General features: G+C 39.8%; 3 protein-coding genes across 10 annotated transcripts; 2 read left to right on the forward strand and 1 right to left on the reverse strand.

The window, feature by feature from the left end:
* Positions 1–1078: 1078 nt before the first annotated feature.
* On the forward strand, positions 1079–7744 carry Taz (tafazzin, phospholipid-lysophospholipid transacylase). 3 transcript variants are annotated; one of them, XM_078184492.1, is made up of 6 exons: positions 1079–1359; positions 3000–3071; positions 4302–4430; positions 6006–6249; positions 6458–6712; positions 6788–7744. In XM_078184492.1, exons 1-6 carry the CDS (start codon positions 1245–1247, stop codon positions 6825–6827), a joined length of 855 nt encoding a protein of 284 aa, XP_078040618.1. In that variant the 5' UTR covers positions 1079–1244; the 3' UTR covers positions 6828–7744. The 3 variants fall into 3 exon arrangements, with proteins under 3 accessions (XP_078040618.1, XP_078040620.1, XP_078040619.1); XM_078184493.1 differs by lacking the exon at positions 1079–1359 and adding an exon at positions 2825–2923; XM_078184494.1 differs by lacking the exon at positions 3000–3071 and having other exon boundaries at positions 1083–1359.
* LOC144471919 (PX domain-containing protein kinase-like protein) lies at positions 2837–13541 on the reverse strand. Of its 4 annotated transcripts, XM_078184489.1 has the most exons (9): positions 13137–13541; positions 12306–12494; positions 12129–12225; positions 11584–12008; positions 11320–11496; positions 10509–10919; positions 10285–10441; positions 10169–10213; positions 9724–9859 (listed from the first exon to the last, which is right to left on the reverse strand). In XM_078184489.1, exons 1-8 carry the CDS (start codon positions 13236–13238, stop codon positions 10197–10199), a joined length of 1575 nt encoding a protein of 524 aa, XP_078040615.1. In that variant the 5' UTR covers positions 13239–13541; the 3' UTR covers positions 9724–9859; positions 10169–10196. The 4 variants fall into 4 exon arrangements, with proteins under 4 accessions (XP_078040614.1, XP_078040613.1, XP_078040616.1 ...); XM_078184488.1 differs by lacking the exons at positions 9724–9859; positions 10169–10213 and adding an exon at positions 2837–3477; XM_078184487.1 differs by lacking the exon at positions 10169–10213 and having other exon boundaries at positions 6957–9859; positions 13137–13540.
* Positions 13542–14504: 963 nt separating this feature from the next.
* Rchy1 (Ring finger and CHY zinc finger domain containing 1) lies at positions 14505–24685 on the forward strand. 3 transcript variants are annotated; one of them, XR_013494407.1, is made up of 6 exons: positions 14505–15335; positions 19209–19526; positions 19809–20087; positions 20174–20264; positions 20346–20464; positions 20567–24685. XR_013494407.1 is itself a non-coding variant. In XM_078185294.1 (5 exons), exons 1-5 carry the CDS (start codon positions 15207–15209, stop codon positions 20366–20368), a joined length of 837 nt encoding a protein of 278 aa, XP_078041420.1. In that variant the 5' UTR covers positions 14505–15206; the 3' UTR covers positions 20369–24685. The 3 variants fall into 3 exon arrangements, 2 of the variants coding, with proteins under 2 accessions (XP_078041420.1, XP_078041419.1); XM_078185294.1 differs by having other exon boundaries at positions 20349–24685; XM_078185293.1 differs by having other exon boundaries at positions 20346–24684.
* The last annotated feature ends 90 nt before the right edge of the window (positions 24686–24775 follow it).

Here is a 24775-nt window from a genome sequence, read left to right on the forward strand (position 1 = left end):
TCACTATTTTCGAATTATCTCTAATTAGGGGCATAGGTTAAGTTCGCAATGGCAGATAAACAAATTTTGCCCAATAGATTACGTAACTTTATCTAGCTATGCAAAGCGTAGATAAATGTTCAAAAAACGGTGAAGTAAATGCACGTGTTAATAAAGCTCGTGTAAAAAAAGGGGAAACGTGTAGTTCAAAATTTGTCTGTAAAAGCGTTACCTTACACGACCTTCTACCGCCTAGTCACGAGAAGTCTCTGGATCACGTTCGGAGATCATTTTCAATTAATTAGCACGATGCTGGCCGTGTTATTACAGGAGGAAGCAGATTACAATCAGTCTAATCATGGACACATTTGCACTTCGTTAATCAACGCAAGAACAAGTGTTTCAAACGCAATTACTGTTTAATCTCGAACGATTCAATATATCTGCCCACCGTAATCGATCTCAATCTAACTTCACTTCATCAAAAATCGAAAATCGTATTAAGCGAAACCGTCATTATATACATCGACTTAAAACTAAAATTTATGCTAGTCATATCCTGTCGAAAACATTTATTTCCTTTCATATTAACCACAATTTCTTCTTATATTATTTCACAATAAATATATTCCTTTATGCTTATAATAAAGGACTGCGTTAATCAACTAAACTTACGATTGCGCCCCATGTCTATTAAATTAAGGTTACAAAAGTCTTGAATACCTGAAAATCAAACATGTAAAATGCAGATTTACTTACACGTACTGCCAATGCCAATTCTGTACACCACATCATAGATTATGGCTCATTAAATTAAATTTCTCGGAAACCGAGCCGTTGTTACTTTATTAACCCTATGCATACCATCACGCATTGTTACTATTGAATTATAGTTCAGAAATTCTTCGATACCTACGTACCAATAGATACCTGGAACTCTGGTAATTCTCACGGAAACGTAATGCCAATGCCAGTTTAGTGCACTACGGGACAGGATCATTTTTACGATAACCAACTGCAAGTTATTAATTTAGTAAAGCTGAATTGCTGAAATCGCATACCGCGCCCAGCTCGGCTGGGCTCGGCTACGGTCGGCCGACCACGTGACAGTTATCGGGAAATATGGCGTGAAGTTGGCACGAAGATGGTTGTCGCGAGTTACGAAAGAGTAGACGATTTCTCGCGGGGAAGTCGCTTCCCAATCGTCCGGAAAAGTGCTGCACTGCTGTTTTCCTCGTCGGATCCAGCCAGCGGAAGGCAGTGCAATGTTATACGACATCAAGTGGATCATACCGAAGCTTCGAAACCCGAGCAGCCTCTGGAACTTCGCGAGCAGTATAACCTTCGCGGCAGTAGGGATTTTCTCTAAAATCATTATAGGTAAGCGGCTACGCGAGCCGGTTTTTTCGTAAAAATTTGCGGATTTGCCCTTCGTCGTTGCCGCGTGCTTCTGTCAGTGGTTCGTTTGATTATCAACCTAGAAACTGTCCTTCGTGTGTCGCTTGTCCATTAATTTTGCAGCAGAACAGAGTCGACTCGTGTTGCAACTGCGAGTTCTATAGTTATTCCCTATTACCCGTGTTTGAATGGCAGGGATAACCAGGCGTTGAATCGCCGAAGGAATTGCTCATTATTTCGCGGCCAAGGCGTGCGTATATGGGACTGGTTCGCGTGCGGGATAACATCTCTGATTTATGTAATCGTATCGCACAAAATCATCCGATTTAATCGCCGCAACAACGATCGAACCGAATTTTTTTTACGCGACCAAATACTTGTGCGAGATAACGTGTAGGCATCGTACCGAAAGTTCTAATCGTATTCCTTTTACGTTCGATACTCCGTGATCCCACGCGTTTCGTCGAAGCAAAGGAAGTTTCCAGTATTCGACGAAGAATGGTTTATTTATATAATTGCTTAAGTTTTGGTCGGTTACTGTGATACAGAATAATAAAGCAAACACTACGTCGCGCGTATCACATGATTTTATCGGTCGTATCGTGTTTCGACGGAGCTATCGACCAGCTCAGGAAAGTGATTTGCAATGTCATTATGAGCTATTATACACGTTAGATCCATTATAGGCTCGAGGAGACGTCAACCGTTGCAACCGAGTGTCTCGTGCTGTTTCCTTCCAAAGGTCACGCTTTTTCATATTTATGTTTTTCATCAATTGTTACGTGCATTTGTTCTCTTCACGTACTTCTTTAACATGTGATATACAAATCGTTGACAAAGCCTTCGTGTTACATACATACGATTCCCTTCGACCTTTCTCATTTTCAGAAATCCTTTTCGATACAGCGAGCATACTTTGAATTTCGCGCGCCTATTTGAATGTTTCCAAACCGAAACAGAAAGTGGGTTAGATAATACGCCTCACGATCGCGCGCGTTACGAATAAACAAGTAAACACGTGCGTGACGCGATAAATTATTTAGTCATCGTCACGCTACTAATGGAATGAACAATTCGGTTGGAGCTATACCCGTGGCGGGAAATTGTTTGTACAGAAATTGCTGCAAGGTTACTCGCTTAATATTTCAAACTAGAAACATATACAAATGTAAAACAGTTGAACATAAATATTGAACGTGGGAAGGTAATATAAAATCAACATTGCTAATGTTGGACAATCTACACTAGCTGGGCCGGCCCGTAACATTTATTCGCCCTGGACACGATTACATTCGATTCGTCGTCATCTGTACCTCCTACTCATATTAAATCATTCACGGCGACCATTTATTATTTTAATTAGGATAATGCTGAACTTTGTTTATAGGCTACGAACTTTTTCGTTGCTTCTAGACGCAATGATTATGGCGCCAATTTAGACGATCCTGTATTTAAATGGTCTTATATTAGCCGGTCATGTTTGCTAATCCATTGTCGTTAGACCAGTCTCGACGTTCTTGCAACCTCCTGTATAACCTACGTGAACGTACGTTCGCACTCCTCGTCGACGTTACAAACCTAATTTAGAATTCTGCGACGTGTCTGGTTATTTCTCGTTTCAGGTAGAATTGTGTATCCGTTACCGCCCAACGAAGGGCACAGGAAATCAGTCGTTGGCCCTTGCTGGCCTTTCAGTGAGTACCACTGATTTACGAGGACGGCTCGGCGCTTACTTAGTGGCGATACAATAAACTTCGGAAATTAAGCGCATTACTCAATTGGTCGACCGCGTAGATGCGACATACGCGACATCTCCCCCCTCTATACCGTCCCCCTATCATGTCTCTTTCACCATTGTTCCCTTCTTGGTCACGCTGTCAATTTCTCCGTGTTGTAATAACAGCGAATCAGTATCAACGCTCTCGACATTCATTTCTCTTGTATTCAATGTCACTTCACCGCTGAACCGCCTGCCTTTTCATTTTTCCAGTCGATTTCACACGCATTGCTTCTCACTACCATGCACATTTGAATTTCTTAGATACTGAAAGAGAAATTACTTACTGTACGCATACAATGGTTGTAGACGATCTTTTCTCCCTGCGAACAGTAAAGAATTAAACAATCGTTGTAGTCGTAGAAAAATATAGGACAAAATTAGCTCTATAATTAAAGAAACTAGTTGCATTTTTTTATGAAAAGTTACTACTGTTATTGGTACGTATTGATAGCGTTTAATTTATGCCCATGGTGTGTATCGTACGCCTCGGCGAATCGATGCTGGTTAATTACACCGGACAAGGTGGAATTATGTTTGTCGCGCGAAGTTGCCGGGGAACTGTTGCTTTGGCGAATAATGAAAGGCGCTTATAATATCAAGGTCAACTGTGCCGTTGAACTTTCCTTTCGTTATTTAAAAAGCTGCAGGTACGATCTCATCAATAAATTAAGCGCGCAATGACTATGAGAAAAAATTCGCTTTCATGTTCACGTTATCACCATTCTTTCGAATATAATTCCTGCTTAGAAATCATTTCGTTAGCACAAGAGTATATTGTGCGACGCTATCAAATCTTATCAAATTAATACACAACTGCTATCAATACATCCACTATCAGGGGAAAAGAGAATTTCGTGCAGAAGCACGGTTACTTTCAAAATATATATATAAAATTTTGTTTTCGTAACAACCGAGCACGATGAGATGTTTAATGCTTTAGCTGAGGTGAACGTAATTTACCAGACGCTCTGTGTAAAAGAAAAAATACGCGTCGATTTCTATGTAGAGTCGGGACAAAGCCCGTTCTACGGCCAGTGTAATAGCTAAACGCATTCCGTGCTTCGAAACTGTGGTCGCAGCCCTCCCTTCCTGGAAATGCGAGTTAATTTACCGAAGCGTTTGTTTTCTATTCGTGCTGTTTAAGAATGGCTAAACAAAACGACGGTGTACAACAAGCATATTATGACACGGGCGCTAGATTTCCGGCCGAAAAATGTTCCTCTCATCACCGTCTCGAACCATCACAGTTGCTTCGACGATCCAGGCATCTGGGGTAAGTTCTATTCGACGTTACGACGATCACAGTGGAACTCCATTTACTCCAGGCCACTCAGTGTTAGTATACGAATGTGGAAGCTCAATAATTAATAAATAATTAAATAAGCGTCTGAAGCGTCTAAATTGTCAACATTTTTTTTGTTCACGCTACTTTCGTAGTAAACATCTTCGTGTATATTATGAATAATTGAAACTACTGTATTGTATTGAAAAATTAATTTTTTGACTATAAATTAATTTATCAAGTGGTTCTAATAATTTGACCATTGTATTGTTGACATATCTTCGAGATAACAATTGACTGTCTTATAACGGAAGGATATTCAATTGTGTACGACATATTGACCTTGAAGCGCCCTTGAAATTCTCGGAACCGTTACATCCGGTTTCGTCCTTTGCTAAAGGCGTGGCTTCAGCAACAGTGCTAATCGCTGGGAGGCGTTGTGCTTGTGTTGGTAAAAGCTCACCGGCCATAGTAAATGGAATTCCTCTACGCCTATATTATAATCGACTGTTCTTCGCTCAGCACCCGAGACACTGTCCAATCGATCCGGATCGACCTCTGATGTAAAATATCAAAAACAAGTAATTGTGTAAAAGGATCTTTGAATGTCACTGTGTTTTCCTGAGCGTTAATAAAAATGACACACGTTTTTTGCAACCCGAGAAGATCGATAACATCGTGCTCTGCGGTCTAAGAACATATATCGGGTGTTCGTAAAGCATTCTCACTTTTCTTTTAACTTAGAATTGTAATTCTACCTTTTGCTTTCGGAATAGTTTGCCATAAGTTTATCAAGAATTCGCGGTTCCTCGGGCTCAGTGAAAAATAGATAAACGATTTGCTTATTCAGCCGTTTATTGCTTTCCTTTAAACAAATTACCAAATTAAACAAAATTACCCAAACCCGAAGTAAGCAGTACTAACATAAGAAAAAAAATGAAGCTCTTAATTCCATTATCCGAAAGTGGCTTTGCTCATTTAATTTACAAGTAAAATTTCCTTACTGAATTTTTTGATAATTATTTTTTCAGTCGTAGACCACCTAAAAGTTTTTATTTTAGTTAATTATTTAAAAGGAAAGTTAACAACTGATACAGCCGAGACTACTATGTTTCCAGTAGGTAAAAATTGTAACGAGGCTAACGTGGAAAATATTTGAATAAATTAAACTATTGGAACAACTGTTACGATAAAAACTATAGTAAGTGGATCTTCTGATTTACATGAGGCAATATATTTTTACTGGTAAGTTTAATGTTAATGAATAATTCATTCGATGCAAGTTTGCATTTGAAACGGAGTTCTCTGTCGAACTGGACGATCCGCTGGCGATTGGAGAACAGAAGTAGAAAATAAGGTGCGCAGTCAAGGCCCCCCTCGCTAGCGATTCGGTGAACGTAGAAATATATCGAGAAACGAGCCTTCCTTGTTTTACTATCGAATTAAGTTGACACGCTGTCACGTTCCCCTTTCCTGAGACATATGTAATCTTTTCTTTCTCAGACTGACGTCGATATGCGATCGAATGAAAGAATTAAAGACAGAAAAATCTCTGAACTCATTTAGCGACCCTGGACCTGAGGTATCTCCTGAGTCGACGTAAGATGAGATGGTCGCTCGCCGCGCACGACATTTGTTTCACGAATACCTGGCATTCCTACTTCTTTATGCTGGGCAGGTGTATTCCTGTAATCAGGGGCGGCGGAATATATCAGGAAGCAATGGACTTCTGCGTGGAGAAGCTGGCCGCCGGGGACTGGCTGCACGTTTTCCCCGAGGGAAAAGTCAACATGCTGAAGGAGAACATGAGGTTCAATACACTCGAGTCTATTAAATTGACCGACAATAAATGACAGACCAAATGAAACTGTTAACGAAAGTTTTTTCCCCCCGAGAGAAATATATCTCGATTAGACTACGTGTTAGTAAGTTGATCGGCCATTTATTTCTCGTCAATTTGATAGCAATGGTTGGTCACGATGCGTTTCTTCGTTGTTTCATCTGGATATGTTTTGTAGATTAAAGTGGGGCGTGGGAAGGTTAATAATGGAATCACCTGTTACACCCCTAGTGATTCCGATCTGCCACCTTGGCATGGACGATGTTCTTCCAAATGAGCCGCCGTATTGGCTACGAATGGGTAATAAGGTCACCATGAACTACGGCGACCCCATAGATTTCAGCGATCTAGTAGAGAAGCTGCGCGCGTCGAAAGCAAGCGAATTGGAAACTAGAAAAGCGATCACGGATCGAATTCAAGAGGAGCTTCAACGGTAATTTATTTCTCTTTGGTCGAAACGAGTCTCGCGTGTGAACTCGTAAGATACGAACGATTGGTTGTTTTGCAGATTAAAGACGGTAACCGGGAAACTTCATGAGAAGTTATGATGATCGCTTGGGGCCATCAGTTTGCGACCCCAATTAGTTCTAATTTATCAAAAGAGAAGATAACGATAACAATCGAATTACAATAATGACCGTAGGTGGTATACGTGCTGGGATTTTTAATGAGAGGGATCACCTATGGACGACAGTTTAATAATACTTGTGTAGTTGTGCAATGTTAATACACAGACTGGGACAGCAGTGTTAAACTCTTCAGAAAAGAAACAAGCTACGCTCATGACAGTTGGATTCGGCTGTCAATTTGACACGTTGACTGTCGCGTCGTCCACACACGCTGGCGGCGCTATCATTCGTGCAGATGACATACTTGAATCTTTTTACTGGTGAAGAGAGTGCGCCAAATTTAGTTAGAATATAAGAATGTAAAAAGCGTGATCGATCCTTATAAATTTCTACTTTTAATACCTATTTTGCTAAATACTAAATCCTTTTTTAACTTTACGTTTATCGGTTCGCCAGTCAACGTGTTAAATGTAAGTTCCACCGGCTTAATCAAGAATGCCATATACGTTCTCATGTAACGGTAATTAACGTTCTCGTGTAAAGGTGACAGAATTGCGTGGATAGCATTGTATATACATTACATATGTGTACATAGAACTAACCATGTTACATAAAGACTCGCACAGATTGTGAATAGAACATATTTTAAAACAGAACCATAAATTACAAAAGCTCCTGAACACGTAATGTGAAAAACTTCGCCATTGTGTTGTACGATGGTTGGTCTTCGAACGCTTATACTTCAACACGACTGAGAAACTGTAATTTGTGATCAAGCAGTTGGCGTAACACAATTTTATGCGTTCAACGAATTCGTTTTTGTGTACTATCGAACAAAGAACGGAAATGAGAAAAGATGAATAATTTTGTATCACTGCGCGTAACACGCAATACAATTGTACGAAAAAAGGAAATACCGCTCTGAATGCAAGGTGCGCGACAATGGGAAAGTAGTTTCCTCGGTAACAAGCTAATTCGACTGCTTTCAAAAACGAACCATGTAACTGATTGCACGCGCACAAAACGAGACCAGTTGTACTGCTCACGGTTACAATCACACATTTAGACAGCGATATTCAGACACATATATTTTTTATATATTGAGAATTTACAATATAGTATTAAAGATTCTTGGAATGATAAAAATACTGCAAAGATATGCATGTCTCGTATTTATTAAACCTTTTTGTAGCGAGTAGTAAAATATCTCCTACAAGAAAGCTATCTTTCTGCGTTGGAATTCGTTACGGAGTAAGATATTTTTTTAAAAGTGTAATGTGATACTTCTCTCAACGCAATTATTTTCATTCTAATAAATCGTTTTTCATATTTCTGGGGATACGCGTTATTACACGATTTAATTAATAACGATTTTTCGTTGCTACTAAATGTTCTTTTTTTTTGTAGAATTTTTAAGTTACACACGAGTCGTAATTTTTCTCTTACTTGATAAATATAGATTTCGCTTTATTCTGATTTCACAATTCTCGATAAAACAAATATTTATATTACTCTATGAAGTATAGCATTTGTACGAAAAAAAATCAGTAAGGTCACATTTAAAAATCAACGTCACGTATGAAAATCGCGCGCCTATATTACATGGTTTCCATGACGATTATTCACAGATATATCTCACACATATACATGTATATATATTTATATCTATATATTTATATATCTATATAATATATTTATATATGTATATATAATATACTTATACAGATATATCGAATTTATATATCTATATAAATGTACTGGTTTTTTTTGTGACATTTAGAGATTAGTTACAATTGCATATCACCACGTTTGCCTATTAGACGAAAAAGTTGCATACACTCCCATTGGCACATTTGCTTTCCTCGTAGAAACGAACTGTTCCGAATCTACGATCGACACAACGAAAGCAACATACAATACGTTCACGTACGAACGAGATTCACAGAAGAACTGACAATCGTACTATACATTAATACGCCGCACATAAACTTTGAATAGACGGAACGGTACAGTAACATGAACGAGACGAATTTTACTTGACGAACACGGTTGTTTTCGCTCTGGTTGAATACGATTATTCCAAATCTTTTTTAATTACTTTTTAAGAACCTGTGATAAAACAAAGCTATCAAAAATAAAAATTACGAAACTTGAACCGCGACAAAACAACTTCTACAATAATCAACGATATACAATCGTTATTTGTTTTCATTTTTCTATTGTGCATTCATCTGTATAGTGAATGCGTAATGATCTTCTACTTAAATACACTGACTTACTCAGCTACTATGCTCCATTACACGTATACGACCATGATTTATAAAAGATCACCTTCTTATAATTTCTGCATACTTTAGATCATTTCTTCTATGTATAATTACGAATTCGATTATGGACGGTGCTCCAAAAAAATAAAATTAGCAGCGAAATAGATTTAATTATCAGCCGTTTCTATCAATACCTTGTGATGTCGTTATAAGAGTTAAAATCATATCTAATATGTACACTAATATCTTCAAAATTCTAAGAGCAATAGAATGTACATGTTCTTGCAAGAAACCATCTTTATGCAACAAATCTGTTGCCTAGTCTTATAATGTTGAAGATATTAAGATAGTAATTATTCTCGACGCGCCATGTACATATAAATAGAAGAATTTTGTAATATTATTCATAATCGTTTGCCATTGCAGCGAACATCTTTAAAACCCCTAAAAAATTTGGTTGCTACGATCCTCGAGATCGAAATAAAGATTGATAAGTCGCGCGCCTATAATATGGATTACGGTTCCCTTTATGATGAGGTTGTTTATCAATTCTTCATTTGTTCTTTAACTTATCGGCTCAACGGGGCCCATTCGCAATTTTGCGAAGACTAGTTTTGTTGAAATTACAAATACTCCCGAGCAAAGCTGCTCGCTCGTTGGTCGCCTTCGGGACATTGTCGGTTACGCCATTGGGTGGTGGCATCGGAGGCGGAGGGACTGAACCCTTAGAAGAGGCTGCATCACCTTATGGCACATTAACAAAATCTTCAGTTAAATTGAGAAAGAAATGTTCGCCATGCCAGTGCAACATCGCTTGGACACCCGCTACATTAACGTCCGTCAATTATTTCTAACTCATTTGCATCTACGGCTAGCGACTATTGAAGAGGGGACAACACATACCCGAAAAGGATGAAAAGAAAAATCTACGATAACGTATAGAAGTCATAATCAGAGAACATACTTCATTGAAGATGTATCCAAGCAATGGTCAAATGAGAAGATGCATGAATGCTTATTAATCGGTGATTACTGAATGATGATATGACCTACGTGAGAGAAATAAGCGTAGTATGCGCCATCAACTTTTGTGTCCAGCTAATGTAAAAATTTGGTTAGATTAATGTTAGTTATTAACGAAGTCGATTTGTAGGTAGCCTGATACTCACGCAAGGAAGGTGGAGTCAAAGTTCCAACACTGGTGGCCGTGGAAGTGCTTGTGGGACTATCTGAACGTTCTGGACTCTTGCCGTTCACTTGCTTCATTCCATTTGTACTCAACTGATTTCCAAAACGTTGTTCTTGTGCCAATTTTTGTTCCTTTTTCTATGCAATGAAAAGAGAAGAATGTTATTCATGATACTATATTGTATTAATCATAAGATATATTTACCAATTTTTGTTTTCGTTTCTTCATCTCTTCTTCTGAGGTCATCATCTCTTGCACTTTCACAAGCCTTTTTTGCTGTCTAGCCACTTTTTGTTCGTCTTTCAGTCTTTGCTCCGCTTTATTCACCGCTTCATGAAGAGCTTCCTTTAAATGACTACTTAACTTAAAGTGTGGTCTTTCCACGGATCCAATAGCTAGAGCAGCGCGTCTGGCAGATTCAAAAAACGGGTGGTCCAATAACTGTGGTATCGTTGGTAAATCTTGTTTCAAATCTTCTGGCGACAAAATCACTTCGAGTAAATTCTTTAGCTTTGCCTCGCAGTATGGCAATTCAGAGCACGTGGCCTCCAAAAGAGGCCTCCCAAATGCCATTTCATATAGCACATGCCCAAACGAGTAGACGTCCACTTGAGTCTGTCGGAAAAAATTCAACATACAGGTTAATTTATAGCTCATGGTACAATCGGGAGAAAGCTGAATCTACATGCAAAAATAAGACAAAAATGTAGAATAATATTTTCTCATTAAAGCTCCGTTTTTGAGACAAATTAATTTGAAAAATGATACTCTTGAAGAAGAATCTATTGATGCGTCTGATCATGGCACACCAATTCTACTTCTTGTCATACTATAAACCACGCGAACTGATAAATTTTCAAACTCATTTTTCTCGATAACTCAGCCTATTTAAGGGTTAATAATAAAAAAATATTATTCTCTTTTTCAACTTGTTTTTGCAGGTAGAATGTCTGTTTCTTCGATTATACCATCAATTACTGATCGCCCTATATACTATAAGTGACTTCTACTGTACCGTAGCATGAAGTTTACGCCTTTGTACAACGTAGGGCCGATAAAATGCAGGCAGACCTAATAGACCATTTTCTATGTCTAATAATTTTGCACATCTTTGAGTTAGTAGAATGTTACCCGTGTGCAAGTGCCCATAGGGTAGACCTTTCTCATGGAGAAATCCTAAAGCTTCCAAAATCTAAGATAATATTAAGAAATCATATATTAAGTCATAATATAAAAGTATTAAAAAATATTATGATGAGACAGGGACACTTCAACCAACCTGATAACCATACATTGCAATTTCAGGCACTGTTAAAGATTTGGTTTGTTTCGGATTCCCATATTTCTTTATAAACGGTTGTTTTGGTTTCGTTACGCATAAAGTGTCACGCAATGTACCCGTCTGATAAAACGTTCTTATCATTAAAGCTCCATTTTCCGTCACGTGTTGATAAACAATTGGTTCTATATAGTTATGTTTTAGGGTGCCTAAACTTTTGAAAACACCTTGCATATCTTTGTCGTGCAAGTGTTTGTCTGGACCAAATTCCACCCACGCAAGCAACAATTCTTGCTTCGGATTCTGACGATTTTTCACTGTGTAATAATGTTTTCTCAGCCGCCATCCCATATCAGGAATGGCCTTACAAACCTCGTAATTTGCATCACTGCGTAGAGCCAGTGACACCTGTTGCAGAGCTATTTCTGAAAGTCAACATTAATTAGTTAGAGGAAATATCCTATATGTGAACTTCTTTAACAGCACTGATACTTAAACAACACTATAGCCTGTGTTGTCCATTGACTAATGGAGTTATATCATACCATGTAATGGTGCTGTATAATTATCTGGATCTAAAAACTTTTTCATAGGAAGTGACGATGCCAATATGGGATTCATTAGTATTGTGTTTAGAAAATTCTGCAATTATTAAAAAATAGTAGTTTATTACTTGCAATTTCTTATTGCTCGTTTATTTATTATTACATCTTACAACTGACCTGTAGTGCTATTTGACGCTGAGCTATGAAGTCTGGTTCCATATTACCAATGATTTTCTTTGGAGGAAGAAACAGGTCAACGCCTGATATTGACAAAGCTGCATTGAGCTGTACAAAGTCATTGTAACGTCTGTTGACTCTCCAAAATTTGTCTGGTAGTGGACCTCTTTGTGTTTTGATCACATACTCCTAAATTATAAAACAAACATTACATCCATTTTTATTACCACAATACATAGTTTCTATGTAATATGTTCTGTATGTATGGAAATATTCTGTGGACTTTTGAAAAGGTGTTACTTTGCTGACAAAACAAAAATTAATTTACTTGGACCTGGAGCCTCTTGCACAACAAAATACAAACTCATATTAGCGTGAACTTAAGTTGCAATTCACTTTTTATTACGACTGTATGCTCAATTATCTAATCAAGTATCTGTTGTTCCATTCATAATTATACCTGCGAATATTTATATTAATTATGACCCATGAATATCGTGAATAAAAATTGACGGGACACAAATTTCATAAACGATCCTGCATTGTATATTATTTTCTGAAAACATCAAAAACAAGGATCCTCGTAAATGCGCCAATACCTGCGCAACGGTGCGCGATACCGGAAAAATGCAAATTACAATTCGGGGTGGAATAAAAGAGTAAATCGTTGAGGAAGCGTAAGAGAAAGATCGAGACTGTTGAAAGCTGATGTGGCTTGTCACTTGATTCAATGATACGAAATTACGGTTAATCCCGACGTGCGTAAATGTCGCCTATTATCGAGCAAATGTCAGACGTAGTATGTATATACACGTTAAGCGTGCGCCGTACCGTGTGACCGTCGATTGTTCTTGCATTTTCAATGGTGCTCGACAGCTTCTCTGTATCATCTAGCAGCACTTTATTCGTGTATCGTTTCTCGAATAAAGCCATTGATCATTAATCCGACGGATTGCAGAGCCCGTGCGGGGCGAACTGCGTGTGCCTATCGCATAGGTTCCCTGGTTCGTCATACATGACGCAGTTCAGCTTCATTTCAACATTGATGAACGTATATTTTGCACTGTACGAGAAACACTTTCAATGTCGCCCAATAAAATGCACGGACGCCGCGACCCGATTAACGATCGGTCAATCAAACTTCACAATCGGATGTCGTCTCAGGGTTTGACACCCATCATTACTATCACACCTCACTCCCTATCACAGTGCTACCAGCGACAGGTGGCCACTGCATAAACGCGAAATTTCTTTGGCACGGCTGCTGCCTAGTTGTCCGAACTTGGCTACAATAGCGTTGTCATTCGCGCATTGTTGCCAATAGAAATTGAAACGAAATTTGAAACGCGAAACGTAACACCTGTCTTCAAATTTCAATGCAGCGTTTTATCATTCCCTTCAGGTTTAAAGTATGCCAAGCGATAAAAACCATCGAGCTTTTATTCAGTTTTCGTGTACTGTTCGAAGCACTGGACAACAGTCGAGTTATCATAAATAATTAAATAATTTCCATGGATTACGATGAAAATAAGGAGTAAAAGAAATAAACGAAAGCTTTAAGGTATTCAAAGTATTATGAGGATTTATGAAGAAAAGAAAATTGCACTAATTCGAAAAACTGTAGTTTGAATTACGCGCGGAAATTCTGTAGTATCTGGTACGCTCGCGATGGACCGCCACCAATGTGCTCTACACTTTCGAGGCAGCGTTGCCACTTTTATAAAAATGTCAATAAGAACGTTGAAGAGAGCGGCAATTTAAAAGTATAATGTTGAGAGAACCTCTTTTTGAGAAGTCTAGACAATTTTGCGAGGGGAAATTTATTCCGTACTGGACATTTTCAACTTTGACAACTATTACATTACTTCATAATTTCAATTATTGTACACACGCGCGTGCGCAAACATTATATACATTCGTATTTGAGGGAATACAACATCGGAGCATAAAGAAAATTTTCCAGTGGCTTAGACATTAATGTACTCCACCGTCTTCAAACTTCCTGTATCGAAAAACCGATAATTTACACGTCGAAGCAAAATAACGAATAAAACAGCTTAATATCGAATTCAAGTAGGTCGAATCGAAAATTCTATCGCGCGCACGTCGGACGCGGCGGAAGAGATTCAAATGTTCGCGGGCCGGACACGCGTACAGCGATTGCGGCGTAGTACTCGAAGCAGTCGGTAGAACTTCCGGTCGTGGTTTTGCATCTCTTTTTCGGAAGATCGTCTGCCGTTGTAATCATTACACCGTGGTGACAGTACGGTGAAGCCAAGTGGTGTCAGAAGTGTTGATTGTCGATCGGTTTTCCAAGAAATTCTCGTGTAACGCTTTCTGTTGTGACGGGGCACTGATTTTCACGGACGGTTCCGAACACGCAGTCGTCGTCGACACATTACTTTCGTGTATTGAATAGTTATGTGCTCGGTGAGAGAGGGAGGCAGGGAACGAGAGAGAGGAAGAGTGTGCCGCGATTGAAACCTGACCGTAGCGAGACATCCATCCGCTAATCCTTCGCAACGTTTAAGAATCATACGCATAACGCGGAGCAGCGGCGATGGCTCGAAGAAATGTTTCGCCCGCGAGTGGCCCGACGGGGTTTCAAAGGTTTTATCTCGGCTCGGGTTGACGGGCCCGGTTCGTGCCCGCTCCGGGTAAATCCCGGGCAGCTGGAACAGGCGGACGGCCGCGTGTTTCGAACGTGCTCTCTGCCTCCTGTTTTTTTTTTTCGCCATCCGGTTCGAATCGTCGCCAGCGTGTTAATTAAACAAACAAACTGTATACCGGCGGTATAAATCGGGCACGCGGCTAGAAAATCTGGAAAGGACGCGTGAGTCGTTGGGAAAAAGGAGACGGCGGAGGAGAAAGAGGCAGGAATATCGGGATCAACACGACAGGATGGAGAATAACGACGAATCGCGAACCGTCGGCGACGGCGCGTCCACGTCCAAGGAGGAATCGTCTACCGACGGGACGGCCGGCCACGATTACGGCTGCAAGCACTACAAGCGAAAGTCCAAGTTCGTGGTGAGTCTTCCCGCTGCTTCGGTGCCTTTCTAACGTTAACGGTCGGTATGTAATCAGCTACGCTCCGCATTCGACATCTCGATCACGCGGCTCCCCGATGATCGCTCGCCGCGGTTTCACCCGCCTCATTCTTGGCCAGCTCCTCCTCGGAGCCGAGCGGAAATTTCGAACGAATGTCTTTCCAATATCGCGCGAACCAACGGACGTTTTACAATTGAAATCGAGAGATATTTTAAACGGAAGCTTCGGTTTTAAGTAATCCGAATACCAAATGGAGTACGTCGATCTCGTATTTCAATTATTTCCCGGAAGTTAATTTGCAATTGCAAACGTAACCGAGAATTTATCGTCGAAGGTCTAGACTACGTCGATATGGTTTCTTTGATCTTCCCGCAAGGATTCCGTTTACACGGTTCTCGAAACGTAGGTCGGGAAGACCCCAACTCGATCTTGTTAAGCTCACGGCTTAACATGACATCACTGATTGGTATAGATACGTGTCTACGAGCATGTGCCTCTTTCAAAATTTTCAACGAATTTTTCCATTGATACCGACAGATAGAACGTAACGAGAGCTAATCGATGCTCTTTATGTAAAACGATTAATTTGCCTTCTAAATTGCTGTGTAAGTGACGCACGCCTCCAATTGACGGTTAATTATATCATTAATTCGCGTTACGCCGCTTCTGGATTGATGAGGACAAGAATTTTCGTGGATTACATGGGAAAACGCGTTTACCGTTCCAGCTATCTCGAACGGCAGTCGGTAACCTTCCGCGATTATTTATTTAACGTAACGACGAAGTACAAGTACACGCGTGTACCATTTCCACAGATTTGATTTAAGATAAATTTATATCGGGGGAAGTTGAGTTAAAGCTAAATTAATCTCTAAATACCGTGCAGAGACAATTAAATTAATTTGGTTATTGTAGTCGTTATAATGCGAAGTCCGAAACTTACGCGGTTATCCTTGAACTTGCTGGGTAATCGATACAATAAATGACGTAGCGGGTTTCGCAATTAACAGCTGATTCCAAAATCGCCCGTGGGCGTGTTTTCTTTTTTGTTTGCATCCCACGTAGTAAACATAGAAACGTGTCGCATGTTTATGATCGTGCAGTGAGAGTTGTTTCGTTCCGCCCTCCGCGAAACCCGCAGCAGACGTTTTCCTCTCTAAACGAAAATCCCTCTACCGTGGAAACAACGAAGTGCTCGGAAAAATATTCTAATCAAAATTTGGTAAATCTTCAGTTTGCTGACTTTTCCCGAACGCGTTGTTTCTCTTCGTTCGCTTATTATTCCTGCGTACACGTCGCACTGACCGACGGATAGTAAACACGCAACAGTTTCCCCCCTAATATCTAGAAAACGAAGGCCGACCCATACCAAATGAAATATTAAAAAAACTCGTGATCGATGCAGCCGTCCACCATAATTACGAAGAGTTCGCAAACGTTTAGTTTCTTTTTTAAAAAAATTATAGAAGTTACATTAGTTTTTTATTTGTATTTCTTTTTCATGGTGACATAATGTATATATTTCTTTTCTATTTATATTTCTTTTTAACGGTAACATAATGTATATATTTCTTTTTAATGACAAAATAATGTAGATACTTCTTTTATATTTACATTACGAAACCGGAGGAAACTGACGCGTTTAGGACAAAGCCACTAAACTGCAAATTTACCGAAAAAATATGATTTAATTTTATTGCTTTAAATAATTGTAGATATCAATGAAAAAAATTTTGAGTCTGCGTGGACATCCGCAGTCCAGTTACCGCATCGCGAGCGCGGCTACGTTTCAAACGATACGGGTAATTATTGATTAGGAGCGTAGGATACGAAAACATTGTTTCCGAGGAAAAATAGGTGCACACTGTAAGCCGTGTCAGTTGTCAATTAATGGCATCGGTCATACGCGCGGCAGCCTGTATCGTAAGATGACTGATGTCAGCGGGATTTCACGCGCATTTTTCTTGCGCATCTAGGAAAGGGTATCTTCTCCGTCTCGCACACGTTTCGTCTAGGGCGAAAATGTATCAGGCGAACACAACACCGGGTTGCGCGTGTGTGCGTGCTGCATGTGTGTACATAGCAAACAAATCGATGATGTTTCGCCGTGTTGTGTAACGAGACGCCCTCTTTCAAAGTGTTGCTTACCAATTGCCGCGATAAGTCAAATGTCGTCCGCCGCTGGTTTGCGATCACTGGTTCGGCATCATCCGGGTGGAAAAAGCACGTACACCCTGAGAAAGTAGAATATGTAAATGATTTATAAAGGGGAGACAATATCGGGAAAAGGTCAGGGATTGTCGGTCGAGAAAGAATGTACGGTGACACGATAATTTCAAAATAAAATTTGAATCATCAAAATATTATTTATTATTTCCAAAATAGAAAATACTTGAGATAGAGCACGAAAAATCTCAATGTTTTAATATTTATTTATATATATTTTACTTTAATAAGTAAAGAATTTTTTCCTTTCAATGTATATTTAATTAAATACATGGTATACTAGTCAAAGTTAGACCAGTATCCGAATACTTTTGGGAGCCACTGTACGCATGGAACAGCGAAACTATCCATTCCAATAATTACGATTCCGTTCGTCGATTCTACATACCGAACGTAATCAAACGAGAAGTTCCTCCGCTCCACGGAGCATGCGCCGCCCGCCTGATATTTCGACTTCTCACCTGCTTAAGCCGCTGTACATTGTTTACCTGGTTAGTGGAGAGATAAGACTATAGAAATCTTTGTTCTACAAATATTGCCCGGTGAAACAACGTGCCGTGAATAAACGAGATAAGCTTGCGATTTTAAGGAGCACCGATTACGCAGTCACGTCGTACAAGGAAAGCACATGTTACGATCATTTTAGTCAAATATTGAAAAACTGCTTCGGACGTGTACCGGTGCGCGATTTGTTAGCTCGTACAATTGACGTGAACGGAAAGCTATCCAAAATAGATTCCGCGACGGACGTGTTAACAACTATTGTCTACCGAGGCGAAACAAGAGAGATCCTGCCGGTATCGAAGTATTTTTGGACCCGGCCTCGCTAATGGGCCTCTTCGGCGTGCATTTAACAGAAACGGGTCCAAGAGAAAACATCCGCGCGCGCGCGCGCGCGTTCGCGGCCGAGGGAAATTACGGTGTCGACATTGGCAGCGGTCAACTATTAAGAGAACTTTCTCGCGATGTGTCCCCGGTCGGCTCGAAACTGTTTGGATAGGGATAATTTCTGATTCGTATTGTAAATGAACACGAAACGAAACCACGTGCGAGTGACGTCCAGTTAGTGACCGCAACTGACAGTGTATGTTTGCGTTCGGTGCACGTGGACGGTCAGTTTACCGCTCCCGCTGAACGGATTTGCCGATCGCTTATAACCGCCTGCTACGACGACGCGGTTAAGGATCAAGGACGGATTCATACGGGGGCTAATAGGATTATTATCAGAAGTCTTCGTTTTCCGAACCAGGATCGTTAAGGCACGTTTTTAGACCGGCTGAAAAGTTCGGAACGTTGTTCTGCCATCCCAACGCGCAATTTCTCAAAACTTCCGCGACACGTTCCGGTAAATGTGCGATTCCAGGGAGCCACCTTTAACTTTAAATGATCTTGAAACATGTTATCAGGGTTCTCAGAAATTTTTTCCTGGTGTAGCAGGCGGTCTCTTTTAATTTTCAAGATAGTATTCACTGTAAATTCTCCTAAATTGTTCATCAGCTTGTAAACGAAAATAAACAATTTAAAAACAGGTGATACGATTGGCCGAGCTTTACTACTCGTAAAAAATAATTTAATATAGCGTTTTTTGGAATGTTTACTAAATTGGTGTAATTTGTTGTTTTCCAGACGCCCTGTTGCAACAAGGTGTACACGTGTCGATTCTGTCACGACGAACGGGAGACACACACTGTAAACAGAAAGGAAGTCACGGAGCTGATATGCGTCCTATGCGACACCCGTCAGCCGGTGCAAGCCACTTGCCAGAACTGTCACTGCCGGTTCGGCAAATACACGTGTCTCGTGTGCAATCTCTTCGATGACGAAGACAAGAACCAATACCACTGCGATGGCTGCGGGATATGCCGGGTCGGCGGTCGCGCCCGATTTTTCCACTGTGTCAAGTGCAACATGTGTTTGCCGGTCCAGTTGCAATACGGACACACGGTAAATAGTGTGCGCTGTTCTGGAAGTGTTTGCTAATTAAATGGAAGAAAAGCTCCGGCTGGGAAACCGCGAATTGCTACCCTCCAGAAATATGCAGTCTCTGTTGGATTGCAACTGGTATTACTGGTTGCACATTTTAGTGCCAATTTATCTCTACCATCGGGGAATCTTGATTAAAATAATACTGGAATGGAACATAGACTGTGTATTCGATCAGCAAACACTTCCAAGAAGCTTGCGTGTCGAAGATGGTAATACTAATGCTGATTTGATATTTTGCAGTGCGTGGAAAATGTTTCGCATGCAAATTGTCCTGTCTGTTTGGAGGACATTCACACCAGCCGCATACCTTGTCACATTCCAGAATGTGGTCATTTATTGCACCGCCCTTGTTTCGAAGAGTTGTTACGTTCAGGACATTACGCATGCCCCACTTGCCAAGTGTCTCTTCTAGATATGACTGACTTATGGAGATTTTTAGACATGGAAGTGTTATTAACACCGATGCCAGAAGAATATAGAGATTACAAAGTTGATATTCTCTGTAAAGACTGCCACGAGGTATAGCACATTAACTTTAATGCATGCAGTTTTTAAATGCGAGAACGTTGAGAAATTCATTCATATGTATTTTTTTAACTTTTCAGGAGTCGACAGTAAAATTTCACGTTGTAGGTTTGAAATGTTTAAATTGCGGAAGTTACAATACCTGCAGAGTGAAAGGATCCCCCTCTCCGGGTAAATCATATAACTTTTTTTTTAGCGCTTGCTTGACATTTCGCTGATACATAATGCTAAATCTGCTTCTGAAACTTTCAGCAGATCCTGAATCGTTGGACTAAGCGGCCGGTGGCAGTACGAACACTGGCTACGAGGAGAAATCATAACGTCAGAAACTCCGAGTATTAATGGGACTATGATACAAAAATCATTCCCGAGTAGGTGTCGCTTCCGGACATTTTCAAAAAGACAGTAGGAGTATGCGTTTACCTCTTTACTTGTTTTTAGCGAATTTACACGTCTTTGTTGATTGTTTTCAGAATTTTTACAGAAGTTAGATTGTTAGGAGATGCTGAGATGCGGTACCCAATTCAAATCGGTTGCTCATTACAGATCGTGTTGAATACGATTAAATATTCGCGATACGACGTCAGGCGTAACGCGAATATATTAATTCTGATGGAGATGAATATTGAATCTTGTTTCATTGATTTCTATGAATCGAAGCGAACGTACGATACGTTCGCGGAATTCCTTCGTTATCGGTGACTCGACACACGGTGTCCCCGTGCTCCAAAAAATTCTTCTCGCGCTGTTCATATTTTCATTTTTGTTCCGAACAAGAGATTCTTACACTTCGTGATGCGTGACCATTTTCTTTCGATGCAATCTTTTCGCAAATGCTAATCAACCATCCAACGTGTACCGGTAGTACTAGTCAGAACAAAAGAAAAAAAAATAAGATCGAAACGAATCCCCTTTTAGCTATTGTTGTAATCAGCTAAGAGTTCCTCTATGATTATTCACTACGCATATAGCCCCCCCCCCCCCCCCCGATTTTATATTACGCAGCTACACGTAGAAATAGAACGACAATGAGATTATTAATTGATAAGAATGCCTTTTATTCGTTAATGGGATTACATAACGCGCAATTTTCGAAAAGATCGCCATCTAGTCAAGGATCACTCGGGTCTTCTTGATGTGTCAGCATACTTTCTCTCCGTAACAAAATGCGCGGGAGAATCAACGACAGTTGGGTGACGTAACAAACCTGATACCTGACGTGTGACGATTCTTTGAAAATTTATCAATAATTCGCAATCTGTGTTGTTTCTTTAATGACGTGTGTATAATCAGGGTTCGCATAAACACATTGTCCCCCCTCTCCCCCATATGTAAAAATGCATTTACGATGCAAACACACGGATGAGATAAATTAGATTGGTCTACAGAATTTCTTGATCTGTATGAAATACCTGCAATCTAGTGGCAGAGAATAAAAATTTGCAGTCACAGTTTTGAACGTATCATGAGTCTTGCACAGCGTGACAATGTGTTTCTGTCCTATCGTATTTGTATTTTTATTCGTCATGTACTCGCTTTGTACTAGAACACTTCTCCTCATTTTCTCAATCTCGCTTTTGATAAAATACCCTCCTTTTTGTAATTAAGTAGAGATTCTACCGACTCTAAGCAGCTGTGACCGTATTTCTTGTAACGAAACAGTTAGTTTCTCAATAAGAAGGCATTAATCGCACACTTTAAACGCGTACTGTCGCGTTGCAAACGAAATTATTAATTCCTTATTAGGACGTAAACTTGTAAAACTTGCGCAACTTACCTATCGAGGTTGATGGAATTTGTACCGGAATATCTCTTGACAATTCACTAGAAACAATCGAATTCTCGAGATGTTCAGTTGACACGTGTCGAGCTCTACGAAACCGCTTTCAATCTTTTACAATACAGATAACGAATTATTTTTTTAAAACGCGTATTTCCAAGAGATACTCTGAAATCAAAATCTATAGGGGTTGGTGCTAAGTTCCCTTGTTAGTTACGTAAGGCGGTTTAGCTTGTTTTGTACCATAAACATTAGCGAAGTTAGCTCAATTTGGGATTGTTAACTTTCTGTACCATAAATATTAGCGAAGATAGCTGAATTTCGGATTGTTAACTTTCGAATAAAAAAGAAGAAAAGATATTAGGCGTGCGTTACGGATCTACAGCGTAGAATTTGTTTAGTCTTAAAGCGAGTCTCCAGTATCGTACATTCCTCTGACAAAAAAGATTACATAGCGAAGAATTCGAGGATATAGTATTCAACTGTTTCGATGTTACGATAGAATAATCGAGAAATGAGGTCGGACCGTGAAGAATGTAGTATATTAATTGGTAACGAAGGTCAGATCGTTAAAAGGCTGCAGTGTAATCAGTGGCACTGTACTAAATATTTTATCAAGCACTATTGTGGAGAATCCTGATTTCTACGTGGCATTAACGCGTGCTTGCGAAAAACGTGTACAAGAAACCGAACCTTAGGGCTTACGTTTCGACGCTCATTGGATCGCTCGTGTTGTATATTGATAATCGTGTCCAGTTTGTACTGTTTGATGACTCTGTGTGTACGATTGAACCCTGTAATTCGACTTCCGAGACGAGTCGAACAGCGGTGTTGCTTACCAAGCTCAAAAACAGTTCGGAGTTGGTCAGAGACCGCTTTGCTCGTTGGGATTTTCCACACTTGTTCGTTGAGAAATGTCAAGTTGGTGATCACAGCACTTATATACCTCTTATTCATTCCATGGCATTCCAAGTTTCGTGAATGAGCAGCACGCTGACGTACGCCGAAAAATCGAATCGTCGTTACTTACTTATACGACAGACTTGGACATTGTTTAAATCAATTGATCACGGGGGTGATTGCTCAAATAACGAATCGTGTTAATCGAACGGAAACAATGTTTACGTAATTCTACGCTAATTTATTCGATACGGCGAGCAATCGTTGTCTCTGAATTACTTTTTTTAATTGACTTTTGAACCTTGTGTACCATTCGGGTTTAATAGGTCTGAACTTCAAGATTAGATTGGACTATGAATGTTAGACTAGCTTCTAGGTAATCATTATTGCTTCTATCTAGCGATCAAATACGTTTCACGAAGCCTACGATCCTCCTCGAAAGTGCACAAGGGTTGAAAGATCTTTTTTAATATTTTTTAGTCGAAAGAACATTCGTTACTTTTTACAAATAATTTGCAATATCGTGAAAGATTTTTATTATTAGAGAAATTATATTTGAGATCGTGCGTATCGATATTAAAAGGAACGTTAATGTCAAGTTATTGGTAAGGGAAACGCAGAAAGTTGTACGAAACAATTTCTTATGTCTGTAGTTGTATTTCCAATAACTTACGTCCAGGTCTGCTATATGTAACGTCTTAGCACTTTGTTAGCATATTATTATCGGTCGCACGGATCAAGTCACCGTGTTCATCTTGCTGTTGGGCGGTGACGATGTGTGACACGCAGAATTCAAGGAGCAGCTGCGATGTTTCTTTTTTGGTGTGATTCTCATCACGTCTTTATTATTCAGTTGTAAATTAAATACCAGATACAAAGGCTCTTTGTACATAACGGCCGCAATAATGCTTTTGTTTTATATTATAATACATACTATTGTATCAAACAAACCAGCTACTATTTCATTCGTTCATCTTTTATGCTTTTGTGCAAGGGTGACACAAGAAATTGATACGATGCGCGTGCAACGGGGTCATGTCCCACGTCATATGGCGAAGCAAGGTAGACCATTATAAAAAGGCATCAGTGTAACAGTATCAATACCCTGCTGTTTCTCTATTCATCCTTTTTTTTTCTCCGTTGACCATCCGTAATCCCTAATCACATCAACAATAATCGCTGCTCCGATCAATTGTCGATAGTATAATCACGAGCAAAATTCTTATGATTCGCGAAAAAAATTGATTTTCTTAACATAGAATGTCATCGTTTTAACAAAAATATATCTGTTTGCTCTTCGTTATTAGGGAGAACGTGTGAACGGAGCGTGGGATAATCAACGACGTAAAAATAAAGCGTTTTCTCGTTTAAAACGCTCTTTTCTTCATTTCATGGTGCACGCGCATCTTGTAGCAAAAGTCTCTGTCACCCACATATCAAAAAAAAAGTAAAAGTGTCTTTTGCTTTGCTTTCGTTCTCGCGGTTCGTTCGCGTTTCAACGCGGACGCTGTAAATGTGAACGAAAGTATTTGGAAAGCACGTGACATTTTCTCTTATTTTCGATGCAATGTCGGTGGCACCGTGGTTCTCTTGAAATCTGACTGAACCATACACGTTGTGCGCCGGGCCGCGTGCGATCCGATCGAAATCAAATGGACCGTATACTTTTCTGTACAATCAATTACAACGTTCTCTCTCTCTCTTTATTTTTCTCTCTATTAAGGAGAGACTTGTATCCAAGTAGTTCTTATTACGGACCGTACGAAACGTCTTGAGTAAAAAACATAGATTAATGATATCTTTACAAGTAGTTGATTTCGATCAGATCGCAGCATCGATCCGTCATTACACCCTCACAATGCGAGTACACCTCGATGCATAGCGTGTCCGCGCACAGTCTATGTAAAAATATTCTAATAAATTTTTATGCTGATTTTTGCTTCTTCCTTAAACCCGTCCGATCGATTCGTAACCCGATGGAAAATAAACACAGGAGGCCATA

This window comes from Augochlora pura, chromosome 7 (genome assembly GCF_028453695.1).
Source record: "Augochlora pura isolate Apur16 chromosome 7, APUR_v2.2.1, whole genome shotgun sequence".
Lineage (NCBI taxonomy): Eukaryota > Metazoa > Arthropoda > Insecta > Hymenoptera > Halictidae > Augochlora > Augochlora pura.

What these genes read in the sequence shown, in the direction of transcription:
- Taz (XM_078184492.1), top strand. Translation starts at nt 1,245, where the DNA reads ATGTTATACGACATCAAGTGGATCATACCGAAGCTTCGAAACCCGAGC. An exon ending in ATGCTGAAGGAGAACATGAG is followed by an intron (nt 6,250 to 6,457) that starts GTTCAATACACT and finishes TATGTTTTGTAG; the next exon opens with ATTAAAGTGGGGCGTGGGAA. An exon ending in ATTCAAGAGGAGCTTCAACG is followed by an intron (nt 6,713 to 6,787) that starts GTAATTTATTTC and finishes GTTGTTTTGCAG; the next exon opens with ATTAAAGACGGTAACCGGGA.
- Rchy1 (XM_078185293.1), top strand. Translation starts at nt 15,207, where the DNA reads ATGGAGAATAACGACGAATCGCGAACCGTCGGCGACGGCGCGTCCACG. An exon ending in AGCGAAAGTCCAAGTTCGTG is followed by an intron (nt 15,336 to 19,208) that starts GTGAGTCTTCCC and finishes GTTGTTTTCCAG; the next exon opens with ACGCCCTGTTGCAACAAGGT. An exon ending in TCTGTAAAGACTGCCACGAG is followed by an intron (nt 20,088 to 20,173) that starts GTATAGCACATT and finishes TTAACTTTTCAG; the next exon opens with GAGTCGACAGTAAAATTTCA.
- LOC144471919 (XM_078184487.1), bottom strand. Translation starts at nt 13,238, where the DNA reads ATGGCTTTATTCGAGAAACGATACACGAATAAAGTGCTGCTAGATGAT. An exon ending in AGCGTCAAATAGCACTACAG is followed by an intron (nt 12,226 to 12,305) that starts GTCAGTTGTAAG and finishes TAATAATTGCAG; the next exon opens with AATTTTCTAAACACAATACT. An exon ending in GGCGTAAACTTCATGCTACG is followed by an intron (nt 10,920 to 11,319) that starts GTACAGTAGAAG and finishes TTTTTCCGACAG; the next exon opens with ACTCAAGTGGACGTCTACTC.